This window comes from Balaenoptera acutorostrata, chromosome X, assembly GCF_949987535.1.
Source record: "Balaenoptera acutorostrata chromosome X, mBalAcu1.1, whole genome shotgun sequence".
In the NCBI taxonomy this organism is placed as follows: domain Eukaryota; kingdom Metazoa; phylum Chordata; class Mammalia; order Artiodactyla; family Balaenopteridae; genus Balaenoptera; species Balaenoptera acutorostrata.
Window position 1 is genome coordinate 108,265,247 of NC_080085.1, and position 18,559 is coordinate 108,283,805.

The 18,559-nt window shown below is 40.0% G+C and overlaps 1 protein-coding gene across 1 annotated transcript in view; it reads right to left on the reverse strand.

Annotated features, from left to right (window-relative positions):
• Positions 1-18,559, reverse strand: part of TENM1 (teneurin transmembrane protein 1) — a 352,331-nt gene that overhangs the window by 54,828 nt on the left and 278,944 nt on the right. The window contains exon 20 of the mRNA XM_057538278.1: positions 16,654-16,808. Within this exon, the coding sequence (XP_057394261.1) occupies positions 16,654-16,808 (155 nt within the window). The remainder of the gene's footprint in view (positions 1-16,653; positions 16,809-18,559) is intronic.

Here is an 18,559-nt window from a genome sequence, read left to right on the forward strand (position 1 = left end):
TACATTCCAACCCTAGCTCCATAGTCCGCGTGACACTTCTTGAAAGTAGAAAGAAAATGAAGGATTCGGGGCACCATTCAATGACTACAGTGAACACGCTTTAAGCGATCTAGATAGAGCGTCACGTCAGCATTAGGCACATGAAACATTCTGTGAAGGTCACAGTAGATTAAGACCAGTCTCTGGAGCATATGCTTGATACAGCCCATCAAACTCATATACAGGTTTATGCATGCCTCTCTGCAAAAGGTACCCCTATGTACAAAGGACAGAAGGGAAGATTACACAATTTCTATAGCAGTTCCAAACTTCTTGGTCCTTTTATATCATGGTTCTGTAAATTATCACTTCAATTTTCTGTTCTGTGAATGGAAGGTCAAAAACTACTACTGGTGCTGCCGCTGCTCCTCCTCCTCCTAATTTATTGAGCATTTATGAGCCAGGTACTTTGCTAAGTGATTTTTTTATATATCAGTATTATCTCATTTAATCCTCACAACTTCCCTATAGAGAAAAGTATCACTGTCATCCCCATTTACAGATAAGGAATTTTCCCCAGAGGCACACTTCTAGCAAGTGGTGGAGCTGGGATTCAAATCCAGGTGGTTTGTTTTCCCAACCATTCAACTTTACTGACTTTTTATATTAATATTATTATGAAGGAGAATCTACCCTAAAGGTCTGATTTTTGTCTCCTGCACCCTCTATTAAAGGATTAGAGAAAAGTTTGGCTCTCCTTTGCAGTTCCAGAAGGTGTTTTCCTGCATTTGACAGACCAAGGAGAGTAGGTCTGGACTGAATGAGCAATAAACAACATTATCCAGGAATGCATTTAAAATAGAGACTGACAGTCACAGATATTACAAAATCAGAATAAACACCTTGCAGACGTATTTTGTTCTTGTGTCCTTCCATTTTAGCAAGTGTATGATGAATCAACAGAAAATATTTCCTGAAGATGCCAATTAACATCTTACATCATCCCTTATATTTGTAAAGCAGTTCATACTTTTCCAAGTGCTTTCACATTAAAAAAAGCAATGACACTTAATCAACAATTGGGTCATTTATTGAATTAGCCTTCATAAGGAGGAATAATTAACCGGCTCTAAAATTCTAGTGTCTGTTTTCCAAGCGTAGTGCTGAATTGGAAATGACAGAGAAACCTCTTTTGGGTCAAGAAGTAGACAAAAATGATTCAATTTTCAAAAAATATATTGCCAGAGAGAGAGACCTTCAAGAGGCGGAGGAGTAAGACGTAGAGATCACTTTCCTCCCCACAAATACATCAGAAATACATCTACATGTGGAACAATTCCTACAGAACACCTACTGAAGACTGGCAGAAGAGCTCAGACTTCCCAAAAGGCAAGAAACTCCCCACGTACTTGGCCGTGTGGCTGACAGGGTCTTCATGCTCCAGCCGGGTGTCAGCCCTGTGCCTCTGAGGTGGGAGAGCCGAGTTCAGGACATTGGTCCACCAGAGACCTCCTGGCTCCATGCAATATCAAATGGCGAAAGCCCTCCCACAGATCTCCACCTCAATGCCAAGACCCAGCTCCACTCAGCGACCAGCAAGCTACAGTGCTGGACACCCGATGCCAAACAACTAGCAAGACAGGAACACAACCCCACCCATTAGCAGAGAGGCTGCCTAAAATCATAAGGTCACAGACACCCCAAAACACACCACCGGACACAGTCCTGCCCACCAGAAAGACAAGATCCAGCCTCATCCACCAGAACACAGGCACCAGTTCCCTCCACCAGGAAGCCTACACAACACACTGAACCAATCTTAGCCACTGGGGGCAGATACCCAAAACAATGGGAACTACGAACCTGTAGCCTGCGAAAAGGAGAACCCAAAAACAGTAAGTTAAGCAAAATGAGAAGACAGAGGAACACACAGCAGATGAAGAAGCAAGGTAAAAACCCACCAGACCAAACAAATGAAGAGGAAATAGGCAGTCTACCTGAAAAAGAATTCAGAGTAATGATAGTAAAGATGATTTAAAATCGTGGAAATAGAATGGAGAAAATACAAGAAACGTTTAACAAGGGCCCAGAAGAACTAAAAAGCAAACAAACAATGATGAACAACTCAATAAATGAAATTAAAAATTCTCTAGAAGGAATCAGTGGCAGAATAACTGAGGCAGAAGAACGGATAAGTGACCTGGAAGATAAAAGAGTGGAAATAACTACTGCAGAGCAGAATAAAGAAAAAAGAATGAAAAGAACTGAGGACAGTCTCAGAGACCTCTGGGACAGCATTAAATGCACCAACATTCGAATTATAGGGGTCCCAGGAGAAAAAGAGAAAAAGAAAGGGACTGAGAAAATATTTGAAGAGATTATAGTGGAAAACTTCCCTAATATGGGAAAGGAAATAGTCAATCAAGTCCAGGAAGCACAGGGAGTCCCATACAGGATAAATCCAAGGAGAAACACGCCAAGACACATATTAATCAAGCTAGCAAAAATTAAATACAAAGAAAAAATATCAAAAGCAGGAAGGGAAAAACAACAAATAACATACAAGGGAATCCCCATAAGGTTAACAGCTGATCTTTCAGCAGAAACTCTGCAAGCCAGAAGGGAATGGCAGAACATATTTAAAGTGATGAAAGGGAAAAACCTACAACCAAGATTACTCTACCCAGCAAGGATCTCATTCAGATTAGAAGGAGAAATTAAAACTTTACAGACAAGCAAAAACTAAGACAATTCAGCACGACCAAACCAGCTTTACAACAAATGCTAAAAGAACTTCTTTAGGCAGGAAACAGAAGAGAAGGAAAAGACCTACAATAACAAACCCAAAACAATTAAGAAAATGGTAATAGGAACATACATATAGATAACTACCTTAAATGTAAATGGATTAAATGCTCCCACCAAAAGACATAGACTGGCCAAATGGATACAAAAACAAGACCTGTACATATGCTGTCTACAAGAGACCCACTTCAGACCTAGGGACACATACAAACTGAAAGTGAGGGCATGGAAAAAGATATTCCATGCAAATGGAAATCAAAAGAAAGCTGGAGTAGCAATTCTCATATCAGACAAAATAGACTTTAACATAAAGACTATTACAAGAGACAAAGAAGGACACTACATAATGATCAAGGGATCAATCCAAGAAGAATACCAACAGAAATACCTTTTACAATTGTAAATATTTATGCACCCAACATAGGAGCACCTCAATACATAAGGCAAATACTAACAGCCATAAAAGGGGAAATCAACAGTAACACAACCATAGTAGGGGACTTTAACACCCCACTTTCACCAATGGACAGATCATCCAAAATGAAAATAAATAAGGAAACACAAGCTTTAAATGATACACTAAACAAGATGGACTTAATTGATATTTATAGGACATTCCACCCAAAAACAACAGAATACACTTTCTTCTCAAGTGCTCATGGAACATTCTCCAGGATAGATCATATCTTGGGTCACAAATCAAGCCTCGGTAAATTTAAGAAAATTGAAATCGTATCAAGTATCTTTTCCGACCACAACGCTATGAGACTAGATATCAATTACAGGAAAAGATCTGTAAAAAATACAAACACATGGAGGCTGAACAATACACTACTTAATAACCAAGTGATCTCTGATGAAATCAAAGAGGAAATCAAAAAATACCTAGAAACAAATGACAATGAAAACACAACAACCTACAACCTATGGAATGCAGCAAAAGCAGTTCTAAGAGGAGAGTTTATAGTAACACAATCCTACCTCAAGAAACAAGAAACATCTCAAATAAACAACCTAACCTTACACCTAAAGCAATTAGAGAAAGAAGAACAAAAAAATGCCAAAGTTAGCAGAAGGAAAGAAATCATAAAGATCAGATCAGAAATAAATGAAAAAGAAATGAAGGAAACAATAGCAAAGATCAATAAAACTAAATCTGGTTCTTTGAGAAGATAAACAAAAGTGATAAACCATTAGCCAGACTCATCAAGAAAAAAAGGGAGAAGACTCAAATCAATAGAATTAGAAATGAAAAAGGAGAAGTAACCACTGACACTGCAGAAATACAAAAGATCATGAGAGATTACTACAAGCAACTCTATGCCAATAAAATGGACAACCTGGAAGAAATGGACAAATTCTTAGAAAAGCACAACCTTCTGAGACTGAACCAGGAAGAAATAGAAAATATAAAAAGACCAATCACAAGCACTGGAATTGAGACTGTGATTAAAAATCTTCCAACAAACAAAAGCCCAGGACGAGATGGCTTCACACGCAAATTCTATCAAACATTTAGAGAAGAGCTAACACCTATCCTTCTCAAAGTCTTCCAAAATATTGCAGAGGGAGGAACACTCCCAAACTCATACTATGAGGCCACCATCACCCTGATACCAAAACCAGACAAAGATGTCACAAAGAAAGACAACTACAGGCCAATATCACTGATGAACATAGATACAAAAATACTCAACAAAATACTAGCAAACAGAATGCAACAGCACATTAAAAGGATCATACAGCATGATCAAGTGGGGTTTATCCCAGGAATGCAAGGATTCTTCAGTATATGCAAATGAATCAATATGATACGCCATATTAACAAATTGAAGGAGAAAAACCATATGATCATCTCAATCGATGCAGAGAAAGCTTTTGACAAAATTCAACAACCAATTATGATAAAAACCCTCCAGAAAGCAGGCACAGAGGGAACTTACCTCAACATAATAAAGGCCATATATGACAAAGCCACAGCCAACATCGTCCTCAATGGTGGAAAACTGAAACCATTTCCTCTAAGATCAGGAGCAAGACAAGGTTGTCCACTCTCACCACTATTATTCAGCATAGTTTTAGAAGTTTTAGCCACAGCAATAAGAGAAGAAAAAGAAATAAAAGGAATCCAAATTGGAAAAGAAGAAGTAAAGCTGTCACTGTTTGCAGATGACATGTTACTATACATAGAGAATCCTAAAGATGCTATCAGAAAACTACTAGAGTTAATCAATGAATTTGGTAAAGTAGCAGGATACAAAATTAATGCACAGACATCTCTTGCATTCCTATACACTAATGATGAAAAATCTGAAAAAGAAATTAAGGAAACACTCCCATTTACCACTGCAACAAAAAGAATAAAATACCTAGGAATAATCTTACCTAAGGAGACAAAAGACCTGTATGCAGAAAACTGTAAGACACTGATGAAAGAAATTAAAGATGATACAAATAAATGGAGAGGTATACCATGTTCTTGGATTGGAAGAATCAACACTGTGAAAATGACTCTACTACCCAAAGCAATCTACAGATTCAGTGCAATCCCTATCAAACTACCACTGGCATTTTTCACAGAACTAGAACAAAAAATTTCACAATTATTTGTATGGAAACACAAAAGACCCCGAATAGCCAAAGCAATTTTGAGAAAGAAAAACGGAGCTGGAGGAATCAGGCTCCCTGACTTCAGACTATACTACAAAGCTACAGTAATCAAGACAGTATGGTACTGGCACAAAAACAGAAATAGAGATCAATGGAACAGGATAGAAAGCCCAGAGATAAACCCACACACATATGGTCACCTTCTTTTTATTTATTTATTTATTTATTTATTTATTTATTTAGGGCTGTGTTGGGTCTTTGTTTCTGTGCGAGGGATTTTCTCTAGTTGCGGCAAGTGGGGGCCACTCTTCATCACGGTGCGCGGGCCTCTCACTATCGCGGCCTCTCTTGTTGCAGACCACAGGCTCCAGACGCGCAGGCTCAGTAGTTGTGGCTCACGGACCTAGTTGCTCCACGGCATGTGGGATTTTCCCAGACCAGGGCTCGAACCCATGTCCTCTGCATTGGCAGGCGGATTCTTAACCACTGCGCCACCAGGGAAGCCCCAGTCACCTTCTTTTTGATAAAGGAGGCAAGACTATACAATGGAGAAAAGACAGTCTCTTCAAAAAGTGGTGCTGGGAAAAGTGGACAGCTACATGTAAAAGAATGAAATTAGAACACTCCCTAACACCATACAGAAAAATAAACTCAAAATGGATTAAAGACCTAAATGTAAGGCCAGACACTATCAAACTCTTAGAGGAAAACATAGGCAGAACCCTCTATGACATAAATCACAGCAAGATCCTTTTTGACCCATCTCCTAGAGAAATGGAAATAAAAACAAAAATAAACAAATGGGACCTAATGAAACTTAAAAGCCTTTGCACAGCAAAGGAAACCATAAACAAGACGAAAAGACAACCCTCAGAATGGGAGAAAATATTTGCCAATGAAGCAACTGACAAAGGATTAATCTCCAAAATTTACAAGCAGCTCATGCAGCTCAATATCAAAAAAACAAACAACCCAATCCAAAAATGGGCAGAAGACCTAAATAGACATTTCTCCAAAGAAGATATACAGATTGCCAACAAACACATGAAAGGATGCTCAACGTCATTAGCCATTAGAGAAATGCAAATCAAAACTACAATGAGATATCATCTCACACCGGTCAGAATGGCCATCATCAAAAAATCTACAAACAATAAATGCTGGAGAGGGTGTGGAGAAAAGGGAACCCTCTTGCACTTTTAGTGGGAATGTAAATTGATACAGCCACTATGGAGAACAGTATGGAGGTTCCTTAAAAAACTAAAATTTGAACTACCATACGACCCAGCAATCCCACTACTGGGCATATACCCTGAGAAAACCATAATTCAAAAAGAGTCATGTACCACAATGTTCACTGCAGCTCTATTTACAATAGCCAGGACATGGAAGCAAACTAAGTGTCCATCGACAGATGAATGGATAAAGAAGATGTGGCACATATATAGAATGGAATATTACTCAGCCATAAAAAGAAACGAAATCGAGTTATTTGTAGTGAGGTGGTGGACCTAGAGTCTGTCATACAGAGTCAAGTAAGTCAGAAAGAGAAAAACAAATACCGTATGCTAACACATATACATGGAATCTTAAAAAAAAAAAAAGGTTATGAAGAACGTAGGGCCAGGAAGTGAATAAAGACACAGACCTACTAGAGAATGGACTTGAGGATATGGGGAGGGGGAAGGGTAAGCTGGGACGAAGTGAGAGAGTGGCATGGACATATATACACTACCAAATGTAAAATAGATAGCTAGTGGGAAGTAGCCACATAGCACAGGGAGACTAGCTAGGTGGTTTGTGACCACCTAGAGGGTTGGGAAAGGGAGGATGGGAGGGAGACACAAGAGAGAGGATATATGGGGATATATGTATATGTATAGCTGATTCACTTTGTTATAAAGCAGAAACTAACACACCATTGTAAAGGAATTATACTCCAATAAATATGTTAAAAAAAATTAAAAAATAGAATAAAATATTGGAAAAAAATTGCCATATTTCAGAGGAGAATAGAATAAATGATTCAAAAATAGATGTTCTTTTCCTCAAATCTAGATATGGCAACTAGAAGCATTGTTTATTTAGTGCTATTTTGTAATTTTCAGCCATAAACGCTAATGGATCACTCCTTTACAGGTGAGTAATGTGGAGTGTCACTAGGGACTCCTAAAGTCAACTTTCTTTATGGTTCTTGGTGCTGTTGTCAAATCAGAGTCTGAACAACATTAACTGCCATCTCATGCTGTGTGACAGTATAATTTGATTGCTATATAGTTGAAGGTTTGTGAAACCTTCTTTCCACATGCCACTCACCTAACTGGTGGGGCAAAGGAAAACAAAAGCCAAGGTTACATGTAATGCCATATGACCACTCTCTTCACTTCTGATTAACACCAACAATTTACAGTTGCAGGTGCTTTTCAGAAAACAAAGGTCTTTCATATTTGTTTTCTTGTTTATCACAATAGCCTTAGGAGACAGTACAGGCTTTTATCCCACTTTCTATTGTTGAGGAAGCTCAGACACAGAGACTTTAAGTAACTTCCCTAAGGTTGCACTGCTAATAAATGGCAGAATCTGGACTCACACCCAGGACTGGCTATGTTCTTTCTACTAGACACGCTATACCTTAGTCAAAGGGAAGTTGGTGATTAGGAAATTGCCCAGAGAACTAAAATATGCCTTAGTACTCCTGAAGAAGTTAATAATTGTTCCAGGCTTATAAACGTGTCTGACAGGAAGTTTGCTCATTTTTAGTCAATTGTCATCACTCTCTAATTTAAGTACTTTCACATTTAAGGTTATCGATATTTTGAGCTCTTTGAGAAGAGCGTGGCTAAGTTAGCGGCGCCTTCCTGCCACGGTTGGTGTAGACTAAGCTTCCTCTTTACCTTAGAGAGTAGCACTTCCCCCTCCCCCATTTTTACGTTCATGAGCCTTTGGATCCGCGGGAGGGACTGGCTGTGACTGATGTGGGATGACAGAGTGCACGTGGCTCAAATGAATAGAGCAGAACATTCCTGCCTTAGGATGCTTATATCTGGACTGCTGCAACAACCCACTGCCGAGCAGCAAGACTGCTGCACTACTGATGCTGTCCAGGCATGAGAATAGGGAAAGAAAGTGAGAAAATCCATTGGAGGTTTGGTCGGTATGAGTTTATCATTATTATTGTAAAAAAAAAAAAGCCACGCATAACATTTTTACCATCTTAACCTTGTTTAAGTGTGCAGTTCAGTTGTGTTAAGTATATTCACATTGTTGGGCAACAGATCTCTAGAGCTTTTTCATCTTCCAGTAATGACACTCTATACCCATTAAACATTAATTCCCTCTCTCCATTCCCCTTGGTATCTACCTTGCTACTTTCTGTTTCTATGATTTTGACTACTTTAGATACTGCATATGAGTGGACTCATACAGTATATGTCTTTTTGTGACTGGTCTATCTCACTTTGCATTTCCTCAAGTTTCATCCATGTTGTAGGATGTGACAAGGTTTCCTTCTTTTTAAAGGCTATATAATATTCCATTGGCTGTATGTACCAGATTTTCTTTCTCTTGATATGTTTTAATACCATCCAATTCATTATTTGGTGGTCACTATAGAAGTGGTTGATTCAGGGACTTCCCTGGTAGTCCAGTGATTAAGACTCTGCACTTCCACTGCAGGGCGTGTGGGTTCGATCCCTGGTTGGGGAGCTAAGATCCCCCGTGCCGCAAGGCGAGGCCAAAAAAAAAAAAAGTGGTTGATTTAGTTGTTTAACCAGCCAAACAGGATGAAGTAAATGGTTGGCACAAGGGCTGTCAAATAACTTTTTTGGTTTCATTTTACTACTTCCTGGGCCTCATTAATCTGCTCTTTGAGCCATCCTCCACTCCCTAAACTTCTCTTATCCTTTTTGTCACCTCTCTTTTACTCCCACCTAGCTGTCCCTGCTGCCCACTGCCATTGCTGGCTCCTGATAGAGGTGTTTACAGATATTTCAGATAACTTGCTTACATCTTCCCTGTCTTGCCATTTACCGGCAAGTCACTCCTTCCTTCCACCGCACATCCCTTGGTCTGAGTTATCTGGAGTGTGGCCACAGACCGTTTCTTTGCTGTGACAGTGAGATAGTTTCCATAGTCACTGAGGCATTGGGAGGGTGTGGTGGAGGGGGTGGAGGGGGTGAGATTTTCATCTCTGCTGCCAAGAACTTTTAAAATAAACTTTTTTTTTCTCCCCGGGAAACCCCTTTATTCAAGCAAACTTATTATAATTCATATTTTCTTGATTCCCTACAGAGCTTCACAAAATTCATAAGTCTGTCCCTGCAGGGAATTTCACTTGTAATGGCCTTCATTCCAAAGATCTAATTCTGTTCTCTTTTAGTGTGCACATGGGAGAGTGATGGAAGTGCACAAAGAAAGGCAAGTAACCCCTGAAGAACTTGAGTTTCAGTATCATCCGTATCACTCAGGGTGATGGAGGACATTCTGTAGAAATGAAAAGGTTGGCAGGGGAGAGAGGAAGAGATGATGAGGCACATTAGGCAAGAGTTTAAAAAGGGGAAAAGAAGGTGCCTTTTCTGTACTAAAACTATTGTTTCTTTTCTTTGTTCTCCCTGGATTGCTGTAACTTTTCATGCATGAATGTTATTATATGTAGTTTTTCAAAACAACAGGAAATGCTGAATCCACTTGTATAAAATTGAATTGACATGTAGATTTCAAAGAGGAGGCTTATATTTCTCCTTCTATCCAGTTGTGGTTAGGGTATCTGAGACTTGCAAAAAATTTAAAGAACAATAGAAAAGAGCTTTTCTTCAGGCACGTAGAGACCTGAAGACTATCAGTGAAGGCAAAGGTCCGCGGCCTGGGGCAGGTGGTATAATGCAGATGGATGAGAGAGAGGAAAGTTTTGTTTCCTTTGTTAAACAGAATGACCACAAAGAACATTGAGTAAAAGTTACTAAAGTCCAAAATGGGTGAAGGGACTGTAAAATAGCACCAAACTTCTTTAAACTGAGTTCCAGTTTCCTGGACAGAAAGAATTACCTCTTAGAGAATTGCAAACGAGTTTTTAGAACCAATTTTTACAATTACTGAGAAATACTGGGCAGTAGAAGATGTGTTGGACGATTAGGGGTGGTTAAACATAGGCCTGACCCACAAACTGTAAGGAGGGAACCTGCTGCTGATTTAGGAAAGGTCTTGGAATGGGTTATTAAACAGTTGCTTTTTAGTTCTTAGATGAGGAAATGGTGTTTATAGATACTATGGCTGGAAACAAATTATGTCAAGGGATTCTTATTTTCTTTTAAACAGAGTTACCAACTTGGTAAGGTTTCTCATGATACCTTTGTGGATAAGTTAGGGAAAGTATAGGTGAGTGTAGTGGCTTTCAAGCTTGTTTTGACTGTGACCCTCAGTAAGAATTATATTTTAGACCATTATTCAGGATATACAATTGAAATAAAAGTTTCATGAAATAATACTTATTTAGCCTTACCACATATGATGCACTCTGATTTTTTTTGTTGTTCTATTTCATTTTTCTTGAAAACTGGTCATACGCCACCATATTGCTTTCCTGATCCACTATGAATCACAACCCATAGGTGATAGTTCAAACAGATGGATTCACAATGTAAGAGATGACTACACTAGTGATGCCACAATTTCATCTTGGCCTATCCAGCCGTCAATTTTATCATGGATGAAGACATAGGAGGCATTCATCAAGTCCATAGGTGACACAAGGCTGGGAAGGGTAGTATTGGATACTCACACAAACACCTCAAAGTGTGCACATTATGGACAGTGGGTCAACAGGATTATCTGCATACAAGAGGTCCATGTTGCTTGTGTATCTGCTATTGGGCTGATATTGGGGAGAGCATTAGGCTGGCTCCAAGGAGTAAATCAACTCTCAAATTTGCTAGCACACCAAGAGACTTGGTCTAACTCCCAATTCCATTCTAGTCAGGCACGAGATGGAAGTGAGTTACCAGAGCAAGATGATTCAAAAGCAGCAACGGAAATAAAGAGCCCAATCTCTTCATAATCAACTCATCTCCTGAAGTGAAAGGCCTGGTTGTTTATAGCAGTGCTTACAATGGGCAGTTATGCTTCAGAGTTTATACCAAGAGTTCAGTTTCACATTTCAGTAAATCAAAAAAAGATATTGATTTTGAACAAATGGCTGATTTTATTGTCAAAGCAAATTTCATTTCTTGAGATGATTAGATTTTACTAAACTCTTTCCTAAGTGCCACTAAACACACATTCTGTGAATAAACAGCATATTCCTCAACCAAATGACATTTGTCACCCACTAAATACAATTATATTTGGTCATCTCCAGTTGTCATTGAAAATGCAGAAGTGGGAAAACTGCACACTGGGAGTCAGAAAGTTTTTGCTCAACTCTTGGTTGTATCACTTAATAACTCTATGGTCATAGCACAATACATAATCCTTCTGACTACCAGTTTTCTTCTCTGTAGATGGGGAGGGTGGTTTCTTCTCTCAAGGTGGTTGGGTAGTAGAGATAAAATGGAACAGTGTGAGTAAGATGTTTAGCATAGTTCCTGGCACATAGTAAGCTCTCAATAAGTAGTAGCAGTTATTATTAGAATTAACAGAAGGAGAATATTCATAATCTGCTGAGGATTAGGGCACGCTTTTCAGGATTGATTCTTCCCAGGGGCTCAGGTTTGCCTCAGAAAAGAACAGAAAACAAAGGCATCACGTCCCAGCTTCCAAAGGTATTATACTATGCTAGCATTAATGGGCCTTCCCATGTTGGGGACTTTTTATTTTTATTTTTTTTGTGGGATCTTAGTTTCCCGACCAGGGATCGAACCCAGACCCCCCAGGCAGTGGAAGCGCCGAGTTCTAACCACTGGACAGCCAGGGAATGCCCAGGACCTTTTGGTTTTGAAATGTAGGGAGAGTAACAAGGAACTTTAGCAGTTGGGTTATATTTCTATAGAGAAACCTTCATGATGTTGTAAGGGACCTTGAGAAAACAGTTGATCCATCTTCCTGATTCCAGAGAGGCCTGTATTCCAAGCATTCATAGATTACTGCTATCCACATTTGCTTTAAAAGTTTCAAAAGGTGGGGATTCTATCAGATCTTTTGATAATGTATGATACTGCCACATTGTCTTAGAATCAGTAAGCTCTTCATAAGGTCTGATTCAAATCTTCATGCTGCAGCACAGGCCTCTATTTTTTCTCTTGCCTGTGCCTGTCAGCAGAATCTGTGTGCTCTCATTTAGACATTTGTCTCTACCCTCACCCATCAATATATTTTGATTTACTGAAATATAAAACTGAGCACTGTGTAAGCTCAGCTGGATCACTGTAAGTACTACTATAAACAACTGGGGCTTTCCTCTTGGAAGGTGTTATGAAGCTCCCTACTCAGCTTTCTCCCTTCCAGCTCAAGACAGCCCATGTTCTTAAGTAAAGTCATGGGAAACCTAAGTCCCCAATCTGCCACCATTGTCTAAACAGACAGTGGAAACTCTGTCCATAGAGGCTGAGCATCTGGGAAGCTGTGCCACACGCTGGCTTCCTCGCGGTACACACTTTGACCCAGAGCATTTCCTTTGGTGTCTTCCAGCTTTTGTCCACCTGTGCCGCACCTGGGTGCTGATTTGCTTCAATGCCAGATCCTCCCCCTTCCCAGCCAAACATCTCAAAAGAGTGATCTATTTTCACTGTCTTCATTTCCTCACCTCCCACTCTACCACTGCAGTCCAACTCCAATTAAATTGCACTGTACCAAAGGCACTCTTATCAGAGTCACGAATGCTGTCCAACCAAATGGCTTCTTAAAACAACAACAACAAAAACACACCTTATTTTACATGACCTCTAAGCAGCATTTGATACTAACCGTTCCCTTCTTTTTGAAAAGCTTGCTTCTCTTGCGTTTTTGGACCACATGCATTCCTGGTTTTCTTCCTACTTGTCAGGTCTCTTCATCTCAGTCTCCTTTTTGTGGGTTCCCATTCCTCATCCTTCTCTTGAATATTGTTATCGTTGGAGTTTGGTCTGAAGCCTTCTCTTTTTCTCTGCTTGTGTACCCTCCCTGGAAGATCTCACCCACTTCCCTATTTGCCATTACCATGGGATAAAACTGATAATCCCAAATCTCATCTCCATTTTAGGCCTTGATATCCAATTGCCTGCCAGATGTATTTACCTGAACACACAATGGTACCTCAAACTCAGTTTGCCCCCAGATAAACCCCTCACCCAACCCTCACCCAAACCTGCTTCTCCTCTTCTTATATTTCTTATCTCAGTGAATGGTACCACTATACACATACTTCCTTAATTCCAAAACTGTCAGTCAGCAAGTTCTTTGATTGTAGCTCCAATATTTCACTAATCTGTCTAGCTTTCTTAATCCACACTGCTGATACTTTAGGTTTGGCCGTTATCATTGCGTGCCTATGTAACCTGCATGAAACTGAGCAGTTTCACGGTCAGGGTCATCACGGAGTTGTATCTCAAAGAAATATCACCTGAACAGCCAAAAAAAAAATTGGAAAGCAATTTAATTTGCACTGAAGTTTCTTGAAAAGGGACTAATCATTTATTTATTGATGTTTTGTCCCTGTCACACCTATATTGCTTTGACTGCCTCTTAAGTGGTCTCCCTGCCTCTAATACTGTTTCCCTCCATTTGATTCTCTATACTACAGCTAGAATGCTCCTTTAAAAATGAATTTCCATGTTTAAGACTATTTTAAAAATGCATTTTCCTGCTTAATGCTCTCATTGGCTCCCCAATGTCAACTGGATAAAACTGGAACTCCATCATGCTTATAAGGTCCTTCACCACATTGTCCGCACTTAACTCCTTCATATTCTTTGTACCATAGTGTCTTTTTCATATTGGTATATATGTTAACTATGCCTGCTGAGCACTTACTATGCATGTCCAAAGAAGGTACAGTGGGAAACTCGTTGGATACATAGTTTGGCGACAGAGAGCGGATTATATATTAAACATTGTGATATTAAATTCCAGGAAGGGAATGAGACCACAGAGAGGATTAGAAGCATTAGGGAAGGGTCCCGTGGAAGAGGTGAGGTGTAAGGAGGGTAGGGAAGGGGATTTGGACCAGCAGAAGAAGTTCCAGTCTGAAGGATTGGGGCCACGAGAAGCAGGCTCCTAATAAAAGTGGAAGGTCATACTCTGGACACTGAAATAGACATCAGTCCAGCCTCATTGTCCTGTGCCGGCCTAAGAGGACAAATGCTAGATACTCTTTAGGGTGACTGAAGCACACAACACGAAGTGATGGACAGCAGCGGAGAGAGAAGCCAGATAATTTGGACATGAAGCCTGATTTCTCTCCCAGGCTGTCCTGCTGGTTTCTAACATGTACCCTGACCCACCCCACTTAACTCTCCATCTCCTCCCCACTCCCCCCCAAAAAACGACTGTTTTTCTCAAGCTGATGTTGTGTAAGGAAAAGGGAAGGGGGCTACTGTCAGGGAAACTGAGGCTTGGAATGAAATGCCATAGAGTAACTGTGACTCTGTCTCCTGTTCAGTGGGCTGCACTCTACATGCCAACCTGAAAGGGATGAGGTAGCTTTTACGGTGGCAATTATGGCTTGCGAGGTGTCATGTGAAAAAGAACCCTTCTCACAGTGATGAAGATCCTATGTTTGCTCTATTTAGACAAAGAATTCTCTTTTCAGCATAACTTTCCACACAGAAACAGATAAATTGTTTAGAGCTGACTGACTGCAATACTAAGTGTTCTATTTTAAGTTAAAACTATCCCACAAGTGAATCATATATGTGCATCTTCTCTCTTTCGTCCCCCTCCTCCATATAAACACATTCACGCCCTTCCTCACTGCCATAAATAATGCTGCTTTTGCTCGCCTCCCGCAGGACTTTGCATAGTGGAAAGTTAGGCTGCTCTAGGACTTGATAGCCGGATCCACTCTTATCTCTCTTAAAGAGGGTTCATTCATTTTGTCAGTTTTCCAGGCTTTCCAATTCCTATTTTATTTTTGTAGTTGACTCTATTTGACTATTTTCTGAGGTTCTGGGGTGAGGCAGGGGCACCCTAACTGTGGAGAATATTGCTGGTTGCCTACTGAAGAGCAATCCTTCATTCCTTGCTAAGAGAACCCTGATTTGGGTTCTAGAATTAGGTAGCAATCTGCTCAGGGAGGTTGACCCAGTTCCAGAGGGTCTGAATCCATTTTGGAGATCCCATTTCCCCTTTGCCAGTGACTCACTTCTGGCCAATGTGACACCAGAAGGAAATCTGCCGGCATCTTTGTCTACTTCTGGCCATCTCACTATGTGAATTAATGAAGCCTTATTGTTCAAATCACTTTTAGTTAAGTGTCTTACTACTTGCAGTCAAAACCATCCTCTCTGATACACTAACCAATTCTAAAACTCTCAACTTCTACTGTGATTCATTTGAAAAGACAAATAATCTACGTCATCAGAGTCACAGATTCATGGAATGTTAGTTTGTAAGTCCCTTTGATGACTGTCTAGTCTGTTTCCCTCACTGAACATACCAACCGCTTCTGTCTGCAAACTAAGAAAGTCATCCACAAGGTGCTGGGACTGTGCTCTATGCTCTGTAATCTCTACATGCCTAATCTTGATTTTGCATAATTCTGGTAAAATCAGAATTTTGAACTCAGAACTACACTGAATTTTCCCTTTTATTCTCATTGGCAAAAGGCTTTCCTAAATACATGTAAAATAGATCTCAGAGGGAATGTTGCTTTTACTTCAAAAAAAAAAAACCCACAAAAACAAAAAAAAAAACCGCCCTAGAAATAGCTATTTACATAGACATGAATAATAAGTCATGCTCATATATTCATTAAAAAAGATTTCCAGACTTTAGTAGTCAGTACTCTTCCAAATGTGAGTTATTGTATTATTCAAAAATAATAAAATTACATATCTTGGACCATAGTCAACAAGTGAAATTGGCCTTACCCTCTAATTGATTCAAATCTGAGAGACTTTAATGTTCACGCCAACATCCCACCCAGTGTTACTCCCATCCTAGTTTACTCTTTTCTCTCAACTGAGTTTTTCTGAGGAGGAGAAAAGTAACTTACATAAAGAGAAACTTCTGCTATCTGGTGTTATAATGGATACGCCAGGCTTCCTTTCTACCTAATTTCTGTATGAGAAAATTGTTATCCATTTCCATGATGCCAAATGGTGATAGCGCTTGAAAACCACTGGTGCCTACCTGAGTGATGTCCATTCCCGAGTCACAGCTCAGTGGCTGCGTGGAAGTCAGACCGTTTGAGCCGATTACAGTTGTGATCACAGCATTCTCATCAATTCTCCGAATCATAGTCCCATCCACAAAGTAAATGAATCCATGCCTATCAACTGTGATGCCTGTTGGGGAAGAGCAATTGAGCATTAGTAGTCTAGAGGGCCACATTTGCACCAAGATCAGTATTTTGAAAGAAGCCCTAGAAGTGAAAAGGCATTTTAAAGACATATGGATTCAATTTTGCTCAGCACAGACAGAACAGTAACGGGAGAGGTTTGTTTGGACACACATTCACTCCTCTGTGTATTGAGAAGAAATGACAAAATGTAATATGCGGAGAGAAAGCCAGTCTAATAATTTTGTTGTCCAGTTTTACATTTCCAACCCCCTGATACTTGCTTACTCCCACAAACAGAAAAAAAAAAAAAAAAATCCTCTAAGACAAATGGGAAAAGACAGGGGAGGCAGCGTATGTTACATTTCTTTTAGAGTGCAGATGCATAGGCCGCTGCTTATTTTCATAGTTGCATTAGAAATAACTGACTTGGAAAGCATTAAAATTATTTTCATCAATTCATACTCAGTTAACAGAGTCTGTAATAATTCTGATAAACTGGACTGAGTTTTTTCTCTGTATTATCTGTTAAGAGGGGAGCTGGAGAGCAAAATTATGGTGTCACAAAAGGAACGGTTAAGCTTCTAGAAAAAATAAAAGTCAATAAAATTCTCACAGTAGTTTTACACACTGTGCTAATTACAGTTTTGTTTCTTGGAAAATATATAAAAGCAGTTAGAAGGCTGGGGTTCTAATACTGAATGCACCACTTACAACTGATGTGTGACTTTGATTGAGTGATTCAGCCTCCTCTTCGGTAAAATATGGAAAAGATTATCTGCCTGTGATATTGTGATTTATAATAAAGAATTTTGGCCTCCATTCCCTTTTCTAACACAGAGCTCCTAAAACTCTTGGGATTGCCTGTGGTGAGAGAGATAAAGGTGACTTTTGTTATGTTAATGACGTGACTTTGGCCGCACCAAAGAATAGGCTGGTTGCCAGGAGAACCAACCTGGTGATTAGAGGATTGGAACTTTCAGTCCCACCTCCTGACCCGGGCTGGAGATTGAGTTCAAACGCCAATGGCCAATGATTTAATCAATTATGATTATGAGGCCTCCATTAAAAACCCAAAAGGACAGGGTTTGGAGAGCTTCCAGGTTGGTGAACACAGGGCGATTTGGGGAGAATGGTGCACCTGGAGAGCGCCTGGAAGCTTCCTCTCCTTTTCCCCATACCTTGCCCCATGCATCTCTTCCATCTGGCTGTTCCTGAGTTACATCCTTTTATAATAAACCAGTTACCTAGTGAGTAAACTGTTTCTCTGAGTTAGGTGAGCCACTCTACCAAAATAATGGAACCCAAGAAGGGAGTTGTTGGAACCTCCTATCTACAGCAGTTCTGTCAGAAACACAGGTGACAACCTGGACTTGTGATTGGCATGTGAAGTGGTGTTGGGGGAAGGCAGTCTTGCAGGACTCACCCCTTAACCTGTGGGATCTGATACTATTTACGGGTAGATCGCATCAGAATTAAGTGAAATTGTAGGACACCCAACTGGTGTAGAATTGCTTGGTGGTGTTGTTGGTGGTTCTCCCCATGCTGGAAATTGGTCTCAGAACACCTTTTATTGCTTTACTTGGCTAAAGTGACCAACTGTCCTGGTTTGCCTGGGACTGAGGCAGGGTTCAGTTTTAAACCTGGGACAGTCCTGGACAATCTAGGATGAGTTGGTTATTCTATGCCTAGGTTGTAGTAAGTATCTGATGAAATAATGCATTTAAAAAGTGTCAGACACTGATAAAGAACATATGG